Genomic DNA, 19,799 nt, shown 5'->3' on the forward strand with positions numbered 1-19,799 from the left:
AACCGCGTCATTACACCTGAGGAATCGGAGGTTATTTATGCATAGCGTGCAAGGCTGGTCTAGCCATTGGACAAAAGCCATACCTGGCCGCTGTTGTGGGTGTGGTGACGAGAGGATATCCTCCGTCCTCGACGATGGGCCCGGGATAGACATCGTGGTAGCCGTTGATGAAGCCACGTCAGAGATGAGATCTCGCAAGATTATGTCGAGTAATCATGAATTTGTGGCGGCTGTAATCGTATAGTGAGGATGAAGTCGGTGAAGCTGGCGGCAGCGAACGTCAATATTTGGCCTCGGGCGAAGGTGAGGCTCGGGCGCGTGCATCCTGGCCCCGAAGGCGCCTTTCCTCTTTCCACGACCACAACGCCTACACTCGCCGCCAAGAAAGTCCGGTCTAAGCACCGTTCGACGCGACGTCGGGCTAACTTTCACGACAATCACGAAATATCACCTATCTCTCCATACCGCCGCCCCGACTAGCTTGATTTGTCTGCGGGCAATTACGCGCGTGCCGCGATGAACGTGTCTCGTCTACATGCATCGGTCGCTCCTTCTGCACAGAGAATTATAAAGGATGGAGAGGAGAAGGATGCAGACGTATGCTGCTACTAGACTACTTGTGCACCTGGCCTATCCTCATATTGCTTTTTAGTTCCTCACCCTGCGGCTACTGAACAAGAGGTCACGCGTCAAACTCTCCCCTGATTCCGTGAAGCTCGACCCTCTCCCCGGCAAGGGCGTATTATTCGCTATTGCTAACTCATTGGACTGTTTCGCCGCTGCCACATATACCGCGCCCGATGGACATAGTGAGTAGACATTATCGGCGCAAGCATAATACACTCAGACCATCATAGACATTATGATTTCTGGACTTGCTGAGCTTCGCAGCTCATTCGCTTCATCGGACTCTGACGCTCCAATACCTTTCACACCCCGTCGTACAATAACGCTGCCGGCGCAACCAAACATTCTTGCCTTTGCTTCGAACGACTCCAAGCTGATCGTTGGTTTACTCTCTGGCTCGACTGCCGTATATGACACCACGTCCATTTCCACATCCGGGCTAAGTACTGTTCAGCCCTTGCACTTGTTCCCTTCTCCCACAGGTCGTCCGCCAAAGGATATCCTGGCCAATCCAGGGGACATACCTGACCTCGTTGTGGTACTTTATGAGCCAGGCAGCCCCCCTGATGCCGCCATTATCGAATTGCTCGACGTACAGAAGCTGCAAATTGTGAGTGGTTGGCAAAGCGGTGGCACGCCCGATACTACGCCGGCTTCAGGTAAGACACTCTTCGCGAGATCTGACAGATTATTGATCAAAATAAAATGTAGTTTGTTGGTCGCCGAAGGGAAAGCAGCTTGCGATTGGGATGCAGAGCGGCGACATATTCACTTTCGCTCCGAACAGCACCTCCGCTGTCAAAACAATGGTGCCTCGGCCATCCTCTCTACCATCCGAGAAACTATTATCCACATTCTGGCTGTCTAATCCAGGCTTCTATGGCATCTTTACAACTCCTGAAGCTCTGTCTCCGGATGCCGATCAGACACATATGCTCATGTCTCTGGATGCCAAAGCTGGGACGATCACAGAGATCAAGCTGAGAGCACCCTTTCTGCCTTTACCCGGGATGCGACCACCCGGGGCCTTCACCATCCTCTTGCGTCAGTGGGAACCGACAAAGTATCTATTGTTCGTTGGTGACAGCAGCTCTTCCGACGTTGGTCTCATAGGCTGCACAGAGGTCAATGGTCAGGAACAATGGGCTCATTTCACGCTCGAAGAAACCTCCACGCCAGGTATGCCACTCGATCAGGAGATGATGGACACCGTCTTGCTTGGTCTCGCCCTTGATCTCACGAACACCGACTCGTATACGCATAAGACAGCTTCTGGCGAAGACCAAATATTACCTCCCCCTCCGATCCTGTACGCATATGCCAGCGACGGGACTGTCATAGGATGGCATTTACTCAACACAACTGGCAAGCCGTACTCAGGGATGAAACTTCCCGTAGCTCCAGCTATCCTGCAGGCTGCCAGTGAGAGCATGGAGACTGAGGCCGCGCCCATAATATCAACTAGCGCATCTATTCAGACCACGGATCAGCCTATGAGTGGACAACAGACTCCTACTGCATCGTTGCTCGAGCACTCTGGTTCCACTCCCGTGTTCGGCCAGAGCAGCGTCGCCCAGCCGTCGGCCTTTGGCCAGACCTCAGCATTCGGTAGCACGGACAACTCAATATCACCGTTCGGAGCGAAGCCATCACCAGGTTTTAGCGCATTTGCCAGCGTGGGGCCGTCAAAATTCGATCAGCTATCTGGCACCGGTTCAAGTGCTCCAGCGTCGCAAACGCCGACGAGTCCAGCATTGGCATCACCCATGGCCGTCTCGCTGTCAAATTCGGGCATTGGCAAGGTTGATTTGGATATATCGATGGATTCTACCACTGGCAGTGGATTCGGCAATCTGTCTCTCGACGATGCGAGCCACCCAATAGACTCTGGCAAGTCGAAGGCCGCAGGGAATGGCATGTTCGGCTCCTTCACATCTCCCTCGGCACCTCCCAATACAAGCACACCCTTCGGATCTGCAGTGCCTTCGAGCAGCTTGCTCAAGCCCGCCACCGGATTTGGCGCCTTCGGTGGACAGTCTTCTGGATACGGGTTTGGTGCAATTTCTTCAGGCAGCGCCGCAGATACTACCTCAACTCCCTCGCCTACTTTCGGGACCTCTGGGTTTGCTGCTATCAAGCCGGCAAGTCCATCACCAGCGTTCGGTTCGTCAGGCTTTGGGACCCAACCAGGCTTTGGACAGTCTGCATTTGGACAACCTGCGTTCGGTCAATCAGCATTTGGTCAGTCTCCGGCTTCCAGCTCACCCTTCAATTCCTCCATCGGCGCGCCAGCTAGTGGTGGCTTCGCTGCGTTTGCCAGTGGGACGTCCACATTGAGCACGGCTGCTGAGCAGAGCCTGGACTCGGAGTCCGTTGGGTCTACTCAGCCGAAAGAGAAGAGCCCCACACAGCCATCAACTCCAGTGAAGCCTTCTGGAGCTCCGAGCACGCCCAACGTGTTTTCGTCGTCGGCCTCTGCGAAACCTACTACAGGAGGGGTGTTCTCCAATTCTGTGAGCTCTCCCTCTGGCTTTGGAAAACTGGATTCCGGCTTCGGTGCATTTGGCTCTTCTGCTACCCCTTCATCCTCGCCCTTCTTTAACCCTCCGAAAGCTCCAACAACGCCAAGTGCCTTCAGCGGTACGCCGCTGGCGCTCTCCGTTGGACCTTTAGCCCCGAGCACCCCTACACCGGCCGCCAAACCAGTATTTGGTGCGCCGTCTGCATTCGGTCAGCCATCTGCGCTCGGTGCAGCTGCAACGACCGAGCAGAATAGGTCCGCATTCGGCGCGCTGTCGTCTCCGGGTTCGCCCTCGACATTTGGGCAGTCCGCGTTTTCCGGTCTAGGCGGCAATAGCGCAAGCACCAAAGGGTTTGGCAACTTTACTGGCGGTGGTGGTGGCTTCGGCACATTCTCTGGGGAGAAAAAGTCTTTCAGTGAGCTTCTGAAGGGCGATACAGATAAGGGCAAGGTCAAGAGCAAGGACGAGGGCAGGGAAGCGCCAAAAGGCCCGGCTTCGGTCTTCAACAATCCTCCACCTCTCCCTGCGGCCAGCACTAGCGAGCCCAAGCCTAGTCTGTCAAAGCAAGGACAGCCTCAACGGACAACCGTCTTTGGTGTCCCCCTGGACAAGAAACCGGGTGATATAGGTTTGTTTTGTCAACTTATGTTTTTGACGTCATCTTGCTCAACGTTTTGCAGCACCTGTTGACAAGCGAGATAGAGCTGCGTCTCTTTCTCGTGGTGACGAGTTGGACGGCGACGACGAAGACGCCAAACACCATGAAGATGGCGATGACGAAGATTTTCTTTCTGATTCTTTTGACGAAGAGGATGAAGAGGGGGAGGAAGAGGAAGAGGAGGAAGAGGAGGAAGAGGAGGAGGAAGAGGAGGAGGAGGAGAGAGAAGAGGCTGCAGAAGGCGACAGTGGGCTGATCTTGCCTGGTTCATCCGAAGCTGCCACTCCTCCAGCAGCGGGGCCTACGATTCATCTGACCGATTCTTCGCCTCCTGCAAGCCCGGAGAAAAGGAAAGAGCCCGTACCAGACGATATCAGGACCCCGTCTAGCTCTCCCGATAAGCAAGCTTCTCCGCCTGCGGTTGTTTCACCATCTCCAGTGGCCGCGACGTCCTCATCTCCTCTTAGTCTACTCGGCAGACCAACCACGCAGCCCAAGCGCAGCTCGCCATTGGCCAGTACGCCGATAAACAGGGACAGCGATGATGACACGACAGATAGGCTCCCTCTTGCGCCTCCATCCAAATTTCATGCATCTGTAGAAGCGGATGCCTCTACACTGTCACCTAAATCCGCTACTGAAAAACCCCCATCACCTGTTCTCGTGCCAACAGGCGAAGGACTCAAGTCGCGCCCGAAGACACCACCCCTCCAGGCAGTGTTCGGTGCGGCTCCTGCGATGCCTAAGCCGGCTCCTTTCACACTTACCCCCGCTACTCCATCACCACCTCCAGTGTTTGGATCGCCTCCTTTGGCCTCGTCGAGTCCCAAGCCAGACACTGGATTTTCATCAGCTTTCTCAAAAGGACCTGCAGTCTTCAGCGCACCTCCGTCGAGGCCTGCTACGCCAACACTCAGAGTAGATAATGCCGCGTCTGTTCCCGCCGTGTCACCATTGTTCCCCTCCCTGACACCCGGTGGCTCACTCTTCACGTCGAAGACGAATCCGCCGATGCCAACGAAAGCAGAGGGGCCTACGACGTCGTTCGGTATTTCGCCCTCTGGCGGGCTATTTGAACAAAGGCCGTCGATGGCGTTCACGTCTACTCCTTCCACCCATAGTGGCGGATCATTTACCGCTGCGAAGCCCCCACCTACGACACTCCCTATCTTCGGACAGCCCGCCTTAGTTGGACAGAATCCCGTGTCGGTACCGCAAACCCCACTTGCAGTCGGTCTCTTCGCGCCGAAATCGGCTGCTACCACTCCCGTGCCTACATCATTTGCGGCATCGAAGCATGTTGCTGAACCGCTCCCTGCTTCTGGCTCAGCATTGGCGAACACGTCGCAAATGGGACCGCTTGCTAATATGGAGGACGGAATGAGCAAGGAGTGCACAAACCTCCTAATTGTCATGGCTCGAGAGCTCGAGATCGTGAGTGTTCGTTTGCACTTCGATCATCGTACAAGCTAACTGCGCTGTAGCTCACGCAAGAGGCTGCAAAACTAGGCGACAGGATGAAAGAGCATTACAAAATGAGCAACGTTAGTCGCACCACGGTAGACCTGCGCGACCCAAGTAAATGGCTACTGGCAGACGTTGAAGAATTCTCGCGGCTGCTGCAATACCTGGAAAGGGATATCATGGAGTTGAAGAACGTTCGAGCCAGCTACTCGAAGGCTATCCGCGAGCTCGAAACTGCCATGTTAAAAGGTGAGTCATGATATTATTTGTCTCTACAGGTTCCAATTTCATGGCCGCAGCGACGATGCGCAAAGAGGAGATTGTTCGTTTCAGCAAGGCCAACAATGATGTTGAGTTTGCGAAAATGCTCAAGGCACGAACCCTTGGTCCGGAGCACCTTGAAACACAAGCCCAGTTGCGTAGAGGCATCCGAGTAAGTCCAATATCGGTGCTTGAGAGAAGAATCGAGTACAATCTTGTCGCAGCTTCTTCGTGATAGGATCCAAAAGCTCGAGGAACATCTCATGGCTTCACATAAGAGACTTAGCCAGTTGAAGATGGGTAAAGCTGGCCTGAGGTATGTCATGTCATCGTTATCCCTCTCCTAGTCTGACTTACGTGTGCCAGACCACCCTCACTGGATACCATCAATCGCACTTACCGCAATATCGACATTGCTATAAAGCAGCAAGCAGATGATATCGTTCATCTGTCGCAGCGCTTGTCGAAGCTCAACTTCACGACTAGTCCGAACCGGGCTGTGGTAGATTTCAGGTCGAGCCCCAGCAAGCGGACGCGCGATACCACTCCCAACGTCGCAGCCACAACAGCCGCGGCATTGAACGCTGAGCGAGCGGCTCAGAGGTTGAAGAGTGCTCTGCTGAAGGCACGCAAGGAGCCGCTGCTTAATAAGCAAGCTGTGGATGCGCCATCCCCACCGTCAGAGCTCGACTTCATGATCAAGGAAGAGTCGTCCAAGAAAGAGCTGTCGCTGAACTCGTCCCTGTTTAACTCGAACGGTGAGACAACCCAGACGTCTGGACGGAATGAGCCCTCCTTCGACGTAGGCGATATCCAGCCGTCAACGCCCAGCCATGGACACAGGCAACGCGAGTCCCGACACGGGAAATCAGTCCAGTTAAAGAAATCTTCTGGCTCTTTGGCGGCATCGGCAACGAGTCCACCAGCGGGGTTCTCCTGGGGACCAATCCCCGGTGCTACTTCCCCTTATAAGCTGCCGTTCTCGCTCACGCCGACAAAGGCGGATGACGCTGGCCGCAGTTCGTTACCGTTCTCGTTCACCTCGAGAAAGGACAGCGATGAGCATCACAGCGCCCTATCATTCCCGTCCACTCCCAAGAAGGACGAGGATAAGACTTTCTCTTTGTCGAGCTCCTGGGTGACGGAAGACTTTGAGAAGGAGAAGCAGTAACCGTCGACGTCGTCGAAGGCTGTATTCATTTTGTTGTATATACATGCAGACATGTACTGAAGATCTTCTGTCGCACTGCGATCACTTCTCCCCACGTGGCGCATCTTCTCGGCTGCTCTCGTCCTCACCCTGGTATTGCTCCACATCCTCTTGTTGTTCTTTCGTCTCGAATGGGTTATACATGATGCTTTCAAGATGAGCAAGGGCAACCTGAGCGGAGGATATCAGATTGTTGGAATGGCTATCTAGTATGGCGTGAAACGGCTATTATTGATGAAATCGCTGCGCACCCTCCCGACTTCACTGAGCTCTTCGCCGTCCGTGCCATTGAATGTCTCGAACGGAGAATTTTCGTCCGCGTCGATGAAGGCGTCGTCATCGTCGTCCATGTCGTTTTCATCCATAGGGTCAGGATGCAATGAAGCACAGAATGAGAGTGCCTCGAAAATAGGCTCCACTAGAATACGCTGTCAATCCGCGGTAGAGGCAAGCAAGGAGAGACACGTACGACTTTCTGCGGCCATAGGGACAATGATGAGCTCCCTCATTTCCGATGTCTCTTCGTCCTCATTCGTTTCAGCAGTATCTGGGGAGCCTTCGTCCAGTTGACAGTATATGGAGGGAACGTTTTCTGCGCGCGAGATTGCGTGCAAGGTAATCGAGGGATATTCGACTTGCAGACCCTTACCGGTAGAGGACATGAAGACGAGACAACTAGTCACAATGTCAGACAGTAAGAAAATCAGAAAGACGCGTGAAAATACTTTTCAATCACGTAGAGTGAGCCATTCACGCAGTCATCTGCGGTAAATTCAGGGAGGGCGGGATCCAGCTTGATGGAGACGTTTTCTTCCTTGTGTCTAAGGACAGGGGGAATATCGTTGAAGGATGCTGGTGTCGAGGCAACCAAGTCTTTGTGTGCATCTGGCGAGATGAAAGTAGGGAGGGCATCGACTACGATGAGAGGAGCCATCTTGGTCGGGGTGCAATGGTAAATCCCAGTCGCAGCAAACCTCGGCTGAATGCCGAGAAATCGTTACCAGCGGCAATCCAAGCGCGTAGGGGCGGTGGTAGCGACTGGCAGATACGGGTTAACTCCCGTCTTTGCCCTCACCACCATGTTCCGTCCCTCCGACTCTCAAGCTGCTGCTTTGCTTGACCATGTCTTCTCTCAGACCCTGAGGAACATCGAATTTCTAGCGTCTCATAACTACATCTCACCGGTCGACGCCACCGAACTCTCAAATCGTCTCACTGCTGCGCAGCACAACAACGGAGATGCAGTATCCGCTCTCGCCAGCAGCGTGCAGGCATTGACAGTACCGCCTGTACCGCCTGTAGGTCCAGGTCGCGGCATCCCGCTGCCCCCGCCCCGCCCCGTGAAGCAGGCCCGGGCCGTTTGGGCGTACAACGAGGACGGTAGGGTATGTCAGAGATTGCACACACCTTCAATTCCCTGTCTAAATCCCGTACGACCCAGGAACCTAACGACCTAACATTCTCCACTGGCGAAATCATCGAGATTGTTGACGAGACAAACGCAGACTGGTGGACCGGAAAGTGCAGGGGTAAACAGGGTCTCTTCCCGTCTAACCATGTCGAGATGATTGCCTCGCCCCCTGCTTCTGTTCCGCCTCCTGCGGCACCATCGCCAGCACCAGTCTACTCGCCACCTCCACAACCGATGATGCCGCCACAGCCGATGCCGCCTCAGCAAGGATATGCTCCAGGCTATGACCAGAAGCCCGTGTATAGGCCCTTCGGAGCAGTTTATCAGGCTCAGAATCAGCCGCCTCCTGCGGCTGTCGGCCAGGTGAACACTCTAGGCCTACAGCAAGCACCACAGCAAACACCACAGCAAGCACCACAGCAAGAACAGAAGAAGCATCGCTTTGGTCGCTTGGGTGACACCGTGAGTCTCGTCTAGCGATCAAAGTGGCGTGTTGAATTAACCATCGACACAGATGGCTACTTCAGCTGCCGGAGGTGTCGGATTTGGTGCAGGTGAGCAGTCAAATCCGTGTTCTTGCGGGCGAATGACCCAATGCAATATTCCAGGCGCCGCTATCGGTAGTGGTATCGTTAATGCTATCTTCTAATTGTCGTAGGTCGTGGACTTTGAGAGTAATGGACTGGAGATAGACCTTGGATTCCGATTATGTTAGGAGTAGTGAGTTTGCAATGTATACACTTGGCTTTCCGTCTTTATTGCTGTCATGGCCGAGATCCTAAATCAACGTTATTGCGCGGCAAGACCGGTGTTTGAAGACATACGTCCAACATTGACTAGTTGCCTCGAGATTTGTCAAACTCCCGCTCTTGTGCGCGTCCCGTGACACTGCCTTCGGCTATGAGAGGACCTTCCTGGTTGCACTCAGGACAGTAAGGTACGAACCAATCAAACCCTGTGAGTAGGCGATTGAGCCGGAATCTTCAGCGCATTCAACGTTCACACGAGGCACTTGTGACATCGTTTATAGGCGCATCACGACTCCCCATCAAGTCCTCCATCTACATTGCATGACACGCCGCCCGAGCTCCCCTGCAGGCAGTGCTTCGTCGCCTACTGGCACTGCCGTTGTTATCGTTCATCGTTCACCGTACAACCTCGAGAACATGAAGCGGAAAATCCTGCCAACCTGGCCACTTTACCGATGCCTGGCCCACCGCATGGAGCTAGATTTTCCCTCCCAGTCACCCGTGCTCCCTCTCTATGCTCTGAAAGGCGTCGTGCGATCACTCGCGTTTACGGGCAGCACTGGTTCGCTGCTCGCGCCGCTTGCGAATTCAGGGGTTTTGCGAGCATCGCCACCAGCTACATTGCCGAGCATGACACGCTGAAACTGTCGCTGGCCGCGGCGGGCGTATAAAATCGGTGAACAATGTTAATGAGGGTCGAAATCAGCACTTCGCTTTCTTATTACCTTTCCTTCCTTTCCACTTCCTCCCCCGCCTTTGAGGATGTTGACGACTTCGCTTTACGCCTCGCTTATACTAGCACTCGGTGCTTCCGCTCAATCTGTGGCGGATAAAATCGCTGCTTTACGCCTCGCTCCTACAAGCACCGACCGTATCATGCTGTTAAACGACAGCGAGGTGAGAGCGAACTCCACATAGATTGTTCTCGTGTATTTAAGGATTACTTTTTAGTTCGTGTTCGACTTCCTGCATCCAGCATCTGGCCGGACAACCGGCGCCGCTGGACATACCGTCGAAGCGTCATCCGCCAACTTCCCTGCAGTTGTCGGCAATGGTATGGCGATGACTATAGGCTTCCTTGGCCCTTGTGGCATCAACACCCCGCATACGCATCCGCGTGCGACCGAGTTCAACTTCGTGGTGAACGGAACTCTGCAAGCGGGTCTCCTTGTGGAGAATGGCGCTCGCTTCGTCCTCAACGAGCTCTCTCCCGGACAAGCGGCGATCTTTCCGAGAGGAGCTATCCACTTCGAGTTCAACAACGGATGTGAAGACGCGCTTTTCGTAGCTGCCTTCAATAACGAGGATCCTGGTGTCCAGCAGGTTGCCCAACGATGTATGTTGTCCTCGCGTTTTTCGTGCGTGTTCCATGCTGATACGTCTATTCAGTCTTCGGTCTTCCGCCAGATATTGTGAACATCGCCCTTGGAGATATCGGCGTTGAGCAGGTCGCCGGCCTTGAAGCCAAGGCAAGTGCACTAGCGCCCCATCATCTCGTAATGCGTGTATTGACAGTGATGTTCTAGATTCCGGACAACATTGCTTTCGGCGCGGATGAGTGCTTGCAGCGTTGTGGCATAAAGCGTACAGACCAGCCCACTAGCCAGCGCCAGCCTCGTGTATCGGGCAATGCACTGCCGTCAGGATTTAATGGGCCACCCGCTGTCAGCTCGTCACCTGCAACGGCCACCATTTCTCTTCCTTCCTTAAGCCCGGTCCCTGTCGCAACAGGTGCGGCTTCGTCAGGTACTCCCTCTTCAAAGAGAGCTTATGCCCGCTCAGCAGGATCTGGCGCGATCGCGAACGTCCAGGGAGATGCTTCGATTGCCAGCTCGGACGGCAAGCCCGACGCGCTCTCCCTAGGGCTGCTGGTTGCTGTCTGTGTACTGGCTGCTGGCTATCTTATCATCGCCGCCGTCTGGTTTGTCCGCTGTCGCAGAGAGCGAAATGCGCGCACGAAGGGCGGCGTGTACTTTAGGACCGGTGCGGACTTTGCCCCCCGGGGGCTGGAGAAGCCGCAGCGGTTCGAGTCTTACGGTGGATCCTACCGGAGGGGAACGCCGTATGACGCTCCCGAGGGAGGAGCTCCGTGAGCGATCAGCATCTTTCGTTGTAATCGCGCACGACGTTACCTGCCCTGCTAATATGCGCGATAGTCACCCATTATATTGTCATACCCTTCTCACGCCGTCGGACTAACTTAGCTAGGCATTCAAGTGCATCTGGTGTGATAACTTATCTAGTCGCGTAGTCTTGAGATCTTTCGGCCGTGCACATCCTCAATACACTTATTTCGCGGAGATAGTGCGGGCGTACACACTACGTGCCACTGGTGAGACATACGGACCCACTGCAGTCCTACACAGTCCATGAGTAGTCCATGCCGACGGCAGCCAGCGATCTAAATCGAGTGCGAGTCTCGCGGTGGCGCCGACGCTCTCATGTCCGTCCTCTTCCACCACCTCCGCGTCCACCAGGTCTTCGGCGCGAACACAGACGTCGGCAAAACTCTCCTCACCGCTGCCCTCGCACGCGCCTCGTCACTCACTGGCAAGGCCGTCTACTATCTCAAGCCCGTCAGCACTGGCCCGCTGCAAGATGCGGACGATGAGTCAGTCCTGCCGTCCAGGCCTCCGTCGCGCTTTGCTTGACCCAAGGCCTTCAGGTACATAAAGCGCTTTGCTGGGCCAAAGGCATCCAGCATCCAGAGCAGATGCCTTTTTCGCTACTCCGACCCAGTCAGTCCGCACCTGGCAGCGCAGAGGGAACATGGGGCGGAGGAGGCGCCGGTGAGTTCCGGGTCTTCATGCTCTGCACATATTCTGACCGCGAGTGTGCCTAAGCTGTCTATACCTTCAGACGGCACACTAGTGAATGCAATCAGGAGTCACATCCGTGATTGTGCGCGTGCGACGCGTGTACACGCTCACATGTACGTCGAGACTGCAGGAGGTGAGAACCGCAGGCAGCTTACCGGGGTGCCAATTTGTTGCCTCCCTACATCATCCTCTAAAATCCAATGCTGACTACGCTTCCCGACTATTACAGGCGTGCATAGCCCCACACTCTCCGGATCCACCCAGATCGACGCGTACCGCCCGCTCTTTCTTCCCACAATCCTCATCGGCGACCACAAACTTGGAGGCATTTCGGCGACCATCAGCTCGTATGAGTCTCTCCTGGTGCGAGGGTACATCGTAGATGCCGTCATGGTCTTCCGCGAGGAGTATTATAGAAACTGGGAATACCTGAGGTCTTATTTCGCGGAACGGGATATTAACGTGGCCGTAGTGGATCCTCCACCGTCCAAGCTCGAGAACCCCGCCCGGAACCTATCCTCTACCGATAAATACTACCGGAACATCGTCCCTGAATCCCAGCAGGGCCCGGTTTTCGACTTGCTCAATCACTTAGACAACCGTCACGCGACTCGCATCGAGGAGCTGAGTACGATGCCGCAGCGGACTCTGGACCATATCTGGTGGCCCTTCGTCCAGCATGGCCTAGTGAGGGAGGAAAAGGACGTGAATGTTATTGACAGCGCCTCCGGTGACGAGTTCTCCATCTTTAACGGACATCGAGTTCAAACACCCGCGGACAGCACCAGCTCACTACTGGAACCTCAATTCGACGGCTCGGCTTCTTGGTGGACCCAGGCTCTAGGACATGCACATCCAGCACTTACGATGGCTGCAGCCCGCGCTGCAGGGCGTTACGGTCACGTCATGTTCCCCCAAGGCTCGCATCTCCCTGCGCTCCGGCTTGCGGAACGTCTGGTGAAGTCCGGTCCCGGCAAGGGCTGGGCGTCGCGAGCGTTCATCTCGGACAACGGCTCCACAGGCATGGAAGTTGCTCTGAAGATGGCCTTGCGGGCGTTCTCCGTACGGGAGCGAGAACACTGGAGCAACAAGGAGTCGACCGGCGAGAAACCGAAGAACCTTGGCATACTCGGCCTGAAAGGCAGCTACCATGGAGATACCATCGGCGCAATGGACGCCTGCGAAGATTCTGGTGTCTACACTTGCGAGTGGCATGACGCCAAGGGTTACTGGTTCGATCCGCCGACCATTGGTATTCGCAATGACAAAATGGTAGTTTCGTTGCCACCAGCCATCGCCGCGCTGACAGAATCGGGAGAGGTGGAGATCAATGAGGGCCGTATTCAGGAGATCTACGATGCAGAGAGCCGACTCGACTCGAACCTTGCCGACGTATACCGCACTTTCATCCAGGATATGCTCATCAAGATCACGTCTCAAGGCGACCTCAAGCTTGCAGCCTTGGTGCTCGAACCCGTATGTCTCCTCGAGTAATGCTATCGTTCATAGCTGTCCTCACCATATCGTTTTGCAGGTCGTCATGGGTGCGGGTGGCATGATCTTCGTCGACCCTCTCTTCCAGCGTGTTCTAGTAGACTCTGTACGCACCTCCCCCTGCTTCTCACGTACCGTCCGCAAGGAAGGCTCCTGGTCCGGGTTGCCCGTCATCTTCGACGAAGTCTTTACCGGCCTGTACCGTCTCGGTATGGAGAGCACGACCGAAGTGCTTGGCGTCAAGCCGGACATCTCCGTAAACGCAAAGATCCTCACGGGCGGCCTTGTTCCCCTTGCAGTAACGCTGACGAATGAGTCCATCTTCGCAGCGTTCTATGGCGAAGATAAGGCAATCGCGCTCCTTCACGGACATAGCTACACTGCATACCCCGTCGGATGTGAAGTCGCAAACGAGACCTTGAAGATTATCGAGAAAATGGCACAGGGAGACGCGTGGGCGCAGGCAAAGGCAGCATGGCAGGTAGGCGAGGACCAGCCGCCGAGAGTGTGGAGCTTCTGGGATCCGGCGTTCATTGGCGCACTCTCCAAGTGCGAGGCCGTCGGAGAGGTTATGACGATGGGCACGGTGCTGGCGTTGAAGATTGCCGGGGACAGTCAAGGTATGTAGCTCTGCACCGGCGCCGTGGACTACAGGCACTCAACTTCGGTTGCAGGGTACCAGTCCCATTCCGCTCAAAAACTCCTCGAGGGCTTGCGCGTCGCCGCCAAGGACGACGACGCGTCGTTTGGCATCAATTATCGCACTCTGGGCAATGTTGCGTACTTCATGCTCAGCCTCAACACCCCGGCCGACAAAGTGCGCCACATCGAAGACCGAATTTGGCGGACGCTACGACCGGCTGAGGTGTAGAACAAAAAAGTAGCAACCTAAGGATCTGCTTATGTGAAGCATGGCATCATTACGTGGGGGCACGATACAATATTTGTAGAACTGGTTGGCTGATAGTTGCATGACATCGTGAGCTTCAGTTGGACTCGCTTGAACTTCAAAACTTCGTCCCCACGATCGCTTGCCACAGCGAGGGCTACCGTGCCATTTGCCCTTGTTAGGACCTAAAGCCGTTGCCAAATAAAGACAAACACGTCCCCGGTCTCGATCGCGGTGGCCCGCCCAGCTTGGTTGCATCCCCTGTAGAGTTTGTGACGCACTAATTGTACAGATTACTTGCGCAATTGGTGGGCTCTACGGCGTGACACGAGTTAGATTGTGGCAAAGGTTATCGACGCGAGCAATTAGCCAGCGAAGAATACGGACCAGCGGGCTATGTATGCCCGCCTCGGGTTAAAGGAGGATCATTTCTGTGGCAAAGGTAAGCACAGTCTTGCGTTCGTACAACGTTGGCCCTGATTCAGGACAGGTGACCGCATTCTATCCAAAGGTTCGACCAGACTGCTCGGAGTCGCGGAGCAGCCTGCTTGCTGCTTCTGGGTGTGGCTGTTCGCGGTAAACGTTCTCAAAGACCCCTCACATCCCCAATGGAGAGGTCTAGAACCGCCCTCGGGGGCCCGTTGGCTCTCAGTACCCTTAGGCCCAAAATTGTAGCGCTGTTTCTTCCTTCCGGACGCAGATCAGGCACGAGAGCTTCAGGAGATCCCCTTAGACATAGGATGCCGATCGCCCTTCCATCAAGAATAGGGACGGGCTGGTGCGGACTAGGTTGGTTGCCCCTTGGTTGTCCCGGACCTCGGATGAAACACAAAGCGATTTGGCAACCAACAATTGTCGGGCTCGTAAAGCTAAAATGTACGTTGAATATATATGGAATGCCGAAAAGTCAGACTGCGAGCGACTCCCCTGACTCCTATAGTAACAGGAACCTTGGAAGATGAGCAACGGTCAGCAGACTCTCTGTGGTGCGGGCTGCTTGGCCCTGTACTGGGGAAAGCGACCCAAGCCTGCACGCAGGAGTCATGCAGTACGGGCAATAGACTCCGTGATCATCGCTTGGTGCCACTAGGAGTCCTCATTTTCGAATGAAGCAAACACGTACCACGACACTTACTTGAATGGTAAGTACGGGCACAACGTTCTCTAATCCGACCCGCTGAGGGATTTACTCAGGTACAACCACCAGAAGTATTCAACCATGTCCTCGAGCACGATCACCTGTGCTCCTGCGATCACGGTGCCTGCCCCCGCTGCATGCAGAGCTCCTGTTTCATGGAATTGTCTGCACGCTCGGCACTCTATCACGCCATTGAAGCACAAGAGAATGCCACTGAGCCCGGCTCAGGACATGCTATGGGCGAAAGGGTATAAAAGCCCTGTCTGCTGTCCTCGTTCAAACCAGCCTCATCGAGACTACCATCCAGCCTTCGGACACTCGCTACAGCAGCTCTTCTCTCCCACCACCCAGCTCACATACCACAATGCGCTCTTCCTTCGTCGCTCTCGTCATCCTCGCCGCCATCGGCAGCACCGTCGCTGCCCCTGCGCCAGGAAACTTCCTTCCCTACTCGTCCGGCGGCAAAGGCGGAAACGGCGGCAGCGCTGTTAGCGGCAACTCAGGCACTGCCAACGGCGGCTCTGTCTCCACGTCGGGCTACGACGTCTTCGTCGGCTCTGGTGAGTACAGTGCTTGCGAGGCACACCGGCGCGTGCTCACCCTATGTTTCGCAGCCAAGGGCGGCAACGGTGGCATCTCCGCCTCAGGAAGCGCCAGTGGCGGCGACGGCGGCAACGGTGGCAAAACCAGCGGATTCTCTGCTGGCAACGGAGGCAACGGAGGCAGCGGCGGCAGCGCCAAGTCGGGCAACTCGGGCTCTGCCAACGGCGGCTCCGTCTCCACGACGGGCAAAGACGTCTTCGTCGGCTCTGGTGAGCACCTTTTCTCTTTTTTTCTGCGACGGAAGGGCCGCTGCTGACTCAACGGGTGTCTGCAGCCAAGGGCGGCAACGGCGGCATCAGCATCACGGGCAGCGCCACCGGCGGCGACGGCGGCAACGGCGGCAGCACCAGCGGATTCATCTCCTCCGGCAGCGGCGGCAGTGGCGGCAGTGGCGGCAGCGCCGTGTCCGGCAACTCCGGGTCCGCGAACGGCGGCTCAGTCTACACGAGCGGCAGCCATGTCACCGTGGGTAGCGCCCAGGGAGGCAACGGCGGCATCAGCAAGAGCGGAAGCGCGACCGGCGGCGACGGTGGCAACGGTGGCAGCAGCGGCCACTTCTTCTAGAGGGCTCTGTATGCTCTTGCTTCTCTCTCAGAGGATGGACTAGTTTCTCTTGTGAACTATTGGGCTATCAGAGGTCTCTAAAACTGTGTATTTGTGCTGTCCAATACGGATGTAGGGGTGTCTACGATGTCGTGTCATAAAGCCCGTGAAGGAGAAGTGCGTGAGGATGCGTGAAAAGTCTATGGTGAGCAGGGGTCACGACATTGAGTAGCGGGCGGTCGGTCACTATCACTGTTTATTTTCTGCAAACTGCCGGAAGGCTTCAGGATCCTTCTCCATCTCACTCGCCTTGAACTCCCCATCAGCATGCGTGGTGGCCTCTTCGTCCGTGGCATTAACAGCGTCCTGGCGGTGCCCGACGATGCCGACTTGGCGGAGGAAGACCGCGGCGAGGAGCGCACCGAGGACGCCGAACGCGAAGCCGCCCCACATCGCGGCCTTGTAGGCGTCCTCCTGCGCAAAGTAGGGTGCGTTCGTGCCGGACTTGTTGACCGCGACGCCTGCCTTCTTTGAGTCTTTCGCCAGCACGGAGTTGAAGATGATCGTCGTGATGGCGAGGCCGAAGGAGTTCCCGAGCTAAGGGGCGGAGGGTGAGCGGTGTGTGCAAAGCATGTGGGAGCAAACGCTCGGCGGCCCCGTACCTGGCTCATGGTCTGGAAGAGGGCCCCCGCCAGGCTCTGCTCGTGCGGCAGACTTATCTTCGCGACGAACAGCGAGCCGGAGGCGAACACGAAGTCCGCACCGAACACGGACAGAATCGCAGCCGGAAAGCCGAAGGCCCAGTACGATGAGTGCACGTTGATGACTGCAAAGAGGAGGTTGGCGACTGCGGTCAGAGCGGTGCCCGCAACTGCTCGTGGTGTCAGTCATGCTGCAGGTGTGGCAGGCCAAGATGAAGCACATACCGATGAGGAAGACGACATCGATGCGGCCGACCACAACCGCGACGGTGAAGTTGCAGATGCAGCCGGTGATAAACATCGGGATCAAGCGCACCATAGTTAATACCGGGGTTAGGAGAAGGAAGTTCTGATAGTAAAGCTGCATAGAAGAACGCAATGAGCGTACTCGTTAACGCTCGAAGTAAACATGTCCCTCACCTGCACCCAGAGCATCCAACTGAAGAAGCTGCACCACTCCAGGAAAGAAATACAAAGCATAGCGGCCATGCGGCCATTCATACGTGTCCAGATGGAGAGCTTCATGAGAGGTGGGGCCTGGTACCACTTGGTGGCAGCCCGGGCAGCCCGGTCGGGGTCTGAGTGGATCTTCTCCAAGTAATACTGCCAAGCAACGAAGAGAGCGAGCAGGAAGACGCCGATGACGATGAAGGCGATGATATAACTGGTGCCCCAGCCCTCTGGCGCAATAGTGCCGTCGCTGAGTACGAAAACGATGAGGACAAGACCGGCGGTCACGAGGAAAGCACCGAGCCAATCCACTCGACGGTCCTTCTCAGTCGACGGCAAGTCTTTGTCTATGGCGAAGAAGCCACCGGCAAAGCAAGCCACGCCAAGGCCAGCCATAAGGAAGAAGACCGATCGCCATGTTGCGGCCGTGAGCTGTGTGAGGACACCACCGATGAGCGTACCAACCGCGCCGCCCATGGGTGCGCCTGCAGCAAAGGTGGAGAACGCGATGGCGCGGGCGCGAGATGGGGGAAAGGCATGCGCGAGGATGCCGAGAGAAGCGGGTACGACGGCTGCGCCGCCGATGCCCTGGAGACCTCGCAGGACGTCGATCGTGATCTGGTTCTGGGAGAAGCCACAACCTAGGTGGAACACAGACATCCATAGCAAGCCGAGCTGGAAGACGAGCTTGCGGCCGTAGAGGTCTGCCAGACGGCCGAGGAGCAGAAGCAGACAGCCCTGTGAAGAGATGAATGATTAGGTTTGCGCGCCGCGCCGGGAGAATGTCAAAATTAATGAAAGCACGAACCGAGCTGAGGGAATACGCGGACAAGATCCATTGAAGCTTGTATTCAACGATGTTCAGTTTTTGTCCGATCGTCGGCAAAGCGATGGACGTCGCCGAAGAGCCAGCGGTCTGAGGGAGGTTGTTAAGGGGTCCCGGGCATAATGCAAAGTCCTGTGCGACTCACATTCAGAATCATAGCCATAGTACACGTCGCGACCAATGCGATCGACCTCCACACGCTCCGTTGGGCCACATCCGTGTGAGGACTAGGCTCAGGCTCTGAGCCACCTTGCTTTTCGGAGGCCGCCATCGCAGAGAACGTCCGGGCGGGAGGCAGGCTCGCGGACTTGGCTGGAGGAGGGAAAGGCACAAGCTGGATTTCGCCTTGACGGTCTGGGCATGGTACATGTATGACCCCCCCGCGGTGCACTGGCCGGTCCCGGACTAACTTTATCACTCCCTCACGTGAACGCCAGCGGCAAGCACATTGTGGCGTTAACTGGCCCGTCCGCCGGCGCAGCTCGGTGCACAGGCTCAGTCCTCCCTTAAGAATACGCCAAAAATTACCGAAATATAGCACTCTGTTTGTACAACGTATGCGTCAATTTTTGCGCGTATAGAATGATAGCAAGCTTCAAAACAAAGCGTCCAGCGCATCTGAGCGCTACGCTGACTAAGACATATTTACGGCACCCATAGTCAGCCTGCGCCCTTACGCTGCGCGAAAGGTGGCGATAGCATTTAATAGTGCACAGCGCCATCCGAACATATTGTGTCATCAATTTACGTCTCGGGTCGGCAAGAAGGGCTTTTGACCGCCAGAACATCGTCCAGCCTGAACTTCACTCGTACGATAGCGGCACTAGTGAGCAAAATGTGAATGCGTGCCGGCATAAAATTCGTATTGTTGTTGTCAACTGTAACCATGTTCCAGTCATATGTGCCGGGACACTTCTAAGCATAATTTCGTATGTCCGGGCGGCTGAATCCCGCTCGCGTGCCTTCATGGATATAGAAGACTCAAGGAGCGCTGCGGCTCTCCACTAGTTGCTTCACACTCGCCCCGAGAAGTACTAGTAGTTGCGGGCATTAGGATTTTGGGGCAAATGAATGGTACTCACTAGCCTCTGGGTCCTGATCCGCCGCGATGACAGCGTCGTCAGGTCAGTCAGGAGACGAGATACGTACGGGCTCCATATGCTCCCATCGTTTGACTCGGACCGTGTAGCAACCTGTCGTCCAAGCATGAGCAGATGGAATTTCGCATCCGAATAGCCGCCATTGGACATGATAACAAGCGATCTGATATTTTCTCCACATCTGCATGCCGCAAATGCACTGCGGTGAACGCAACGTTCATGAGGAACTCCAAGCACGACTTGGAGGTCGGGTGAACGACGTCATACACAGAAGGCGCCCATAATGGAGTATATCGCTGTGTATAAAGTCCATTGGCCGTACACGAGCTCGACC

The 19,799-nt window shown here is 55.6% G+C and overlaps 7 protein-coding genes across 7 annotated transcripts; 5 read left to right on the forward strand and 2 right to left on the reverse strand.

Moving 5' to 3' along the window:
* Positions 1–516: 516 nt before the first annotated feature.
* On the forward strand, positions 517–6,703 carry PHACADRAFT_26411 (uncharacterized protein; the record flags this gene model as incomplete). Its single annotated transcript, XM_007392650.1, has 9 exons — positions 517–597; positions 653–809; positions 858–1,286; positions 1,339–3,777; positions 3,830–5,241; positions 5,292–5,520; positions 5,550–5,704; positions 5,757–5,848; positions 5,899–6,703. The coding sequence occupies 9 exons, from the start codon at positions 517–519 to the stop codon at positions 6,701–6,703; spliced, it is 5,799 nt and encodes a 1,932-aa protein (XP_007392712.1).
* Positions 6,704–6,784: 81 nt separating this feature from the next.
* PHACADRAFT_158876 (uncharacterized protein) lies at positions 6,785–7,676 on the reverse strand (the record flags this gene model as incomplete). The annotated part of the gene is made up of 4 exons (XM_007393114.1): positions 6,785–6,913; positions 6,994–7,160; positions 7,212–7,417; positions 7,468–7,676. The coding sequence occupies 4 exons, from the start codon at positions 7,674–7,676 to the stop codon at positions 6,785–6,787; spliced, it is 711 nt and encodes a 236-aa protein (XP_007393176.1).
* A 138-nt stretch (positions 7,677–7,814) lies between these two features.
* On the forward strand, positions 7,815–8,912 carry PHACADRAFT_251707 (uncharacterized protein). The gene is made up of 4 exons (XM_007393115.1): positions 7,815–8,127; positions 8,184–8,615; positions 8,668–8,707; positions 8,762–8,912. Exons 1-4 carry the CDS (start codon positions 7,822–7,824, stop codon positions 8,800–8,802), a joined length of 819 nt encoding a protein of 272 aa, XP_007393177.1. The 5' UTR covers positions 7,815–7,821; the 3' UTR covers positions 8,803–8,912.
* Positions 8,913–9,664: 752 nt separating this feature from the next.
* PHACADRAFT_206707 (uncharacterized protein) lies at positions 9,665–10,995 on the forward strand (the record flags this gene model as incomplete). The annotated part of the gene is made up of 5 exons (XM_007393116.1): positions 9,665–9,799; positions 9,854–10,238; positions 10,292–10,398; positions 10,429–10,633; positions 10,688–10,995. The coding sequence occupies 5 exons, from the start codon at positions 9,665–9,667 to the stop codon at positions 10,993–10,995; spliced, it is 1,140 nt and encodes a 379-aa protein (XP_007393178.1).
* Positions 10,996–11,227: 232 nt separating this feature from the next.
* Positions 11,228–14,555, forward strand: PHACADRAFT_171054 (uncharacterized protein). The gene is made up of 5 exons (XM_007393117.1): positions 11,228–11,513; positions 11,568–11,854; positions 11,951–13,197; positions 13,256–13,835; positions 13,890–14,555. The coding sequence occupies exons 1-5, from the start codon at positions 11,344–11,346 to the stop codon at positions 14,084–14,086; spliced, it is 2,481 nt and encodes an 826-aa protein (XP_007393179.1). The 5' UTR covers positions 11,228–11,343; the 3' UTR covers positions 14,087–14,555.
* Positions 14,556–15,482: 927 nt separating this feature from the next.
* On the forward strand, positions 15,483–16,409 carry PHACADRAFT_182274 (uncharacterized protein; the record flags this gene model as incomplete). The annotated part of the gene is made up of 3 exons (XM_007393118.1): positions 15,483–15,802; positions 15,857–16,054; positions 16,120–16,409. The coding sequence occupies exons 1-3, from the start codon at positions 15,607–15,609 to the stop codon at positions 16,407–16,409; spliced, it is 684 nt and encodes a 227-aa protein (XP_007393180.1). The 5' UTR covers positions 15,483–15,606.
* An 83-nt stretch (positions 16,410–16,492) lies between these two features.
* Positions 16,493–18,668, reverse strand: PHACADRAFT_251711 (uncharacterized protein). The gene is made up of 6 exons (XM_007393119.1): positions 18,511–18,668; positions 18,348–18,455; positions 17,510–18,277; positions 17,315–17,450; positions 17,051–17,259; positions 16,493–16,985 (listed from the first exon to the last, which is right to left on the reverse strand). Exons 1-6 carry the CDS (start codon positions 18,634–18,636, stop codon positions 16,638–16,640), a joined length of 1,695 nt encoding a protein of 564 aa, XP_007393181.1. The 5' UTR covers positions 18,637–18,668; the 3' UTR covers positions 16,493–16,637.
* Between the last annotated feature and the right edge of the window lie 1,131 nt (positions 18,669–19,799).

Source organism: Phanerochaete carnosa (genome assembly GCF_000300595.1).
Source record: "Phanerochaete carnosa HHB-10118-sp unplaced genomic scaffold PHACAscaffold_3, whole genome shotgun sequence".
NCBI lineage: Eukaryota > Fungi > Basidiomycota > Agaricomycetes > Polyporales > Phanerochaetaceae > Phanerochaete > Phanerochaete carnosa.

Bases quoted from the DNA above. Each gene is read 5' to 3' on its own strand.
- PHACADRAFT_251711 (XM_007393119.1), bottom strand. From the start codon at position 18,636: ATGGCGGCCTCCGAAAAGCAAGGTGGCTCAGAGCCTGAGCCTAGTCCT. The intron at 18,456-18,510 runs GTGAGTCGCACA...AACCTCCCTCAG, and splicing joins CTATGGCTATGATTCTGAAT to ACCGCTGGCTCTTCGGCGAC. The intron at 16,986-17,050 runs GTACGGGGCCGC...TCCGCCCCTTAG, and splicing joins TCTTCCAGACCATGAGCCAG to CTCGGGAACTCCTTCGGCCT.
- PHACADRAFT_171054 (XM_007393117.1), top strand. From the start codon at position 11,344: ATGTCCGTCCTCTTCCACCACCTCCGCGTCCACCAGGTCTTCGGCGCG. The intron at 13,198-13,255 runs GTATGTCTCCTC...ATCGTTTTGCAG, and splicing joins CAGCCTTGGTGCTCGAACCC to GTCGTCATGGGTGCGGGTGG. The intron at 13,836-13,889 runs GTATGTAGCTCT...CTTCGGTTGCAG, and splicing joins GATTGCCGGGGACAGTCAAG to GGTACCAGTCCCATTCCGCT.
- PHACADRAFT_251707 (XM_007393115.1), top strand. From the start codon at position 7,822: ATGTTCCGTCCCTCCGACTCTCAAGCTGCTGCTTTGCTTGACCATGTC. The intron at 8,128-8,183 runs GTATGTCAGAGA...CGTACGACCCAG, and splicing joins CGTACAACGAGGACGGTAGG to GAACCTAACGACCTAACATT. The intron at 8,616-8,667 runs GTGAGTCTCGTC...CCATCGACACAG, and splicing joins TTGGTCGCTTGGGTGACACC to ATGGCTACTTCAGCTGCCGG.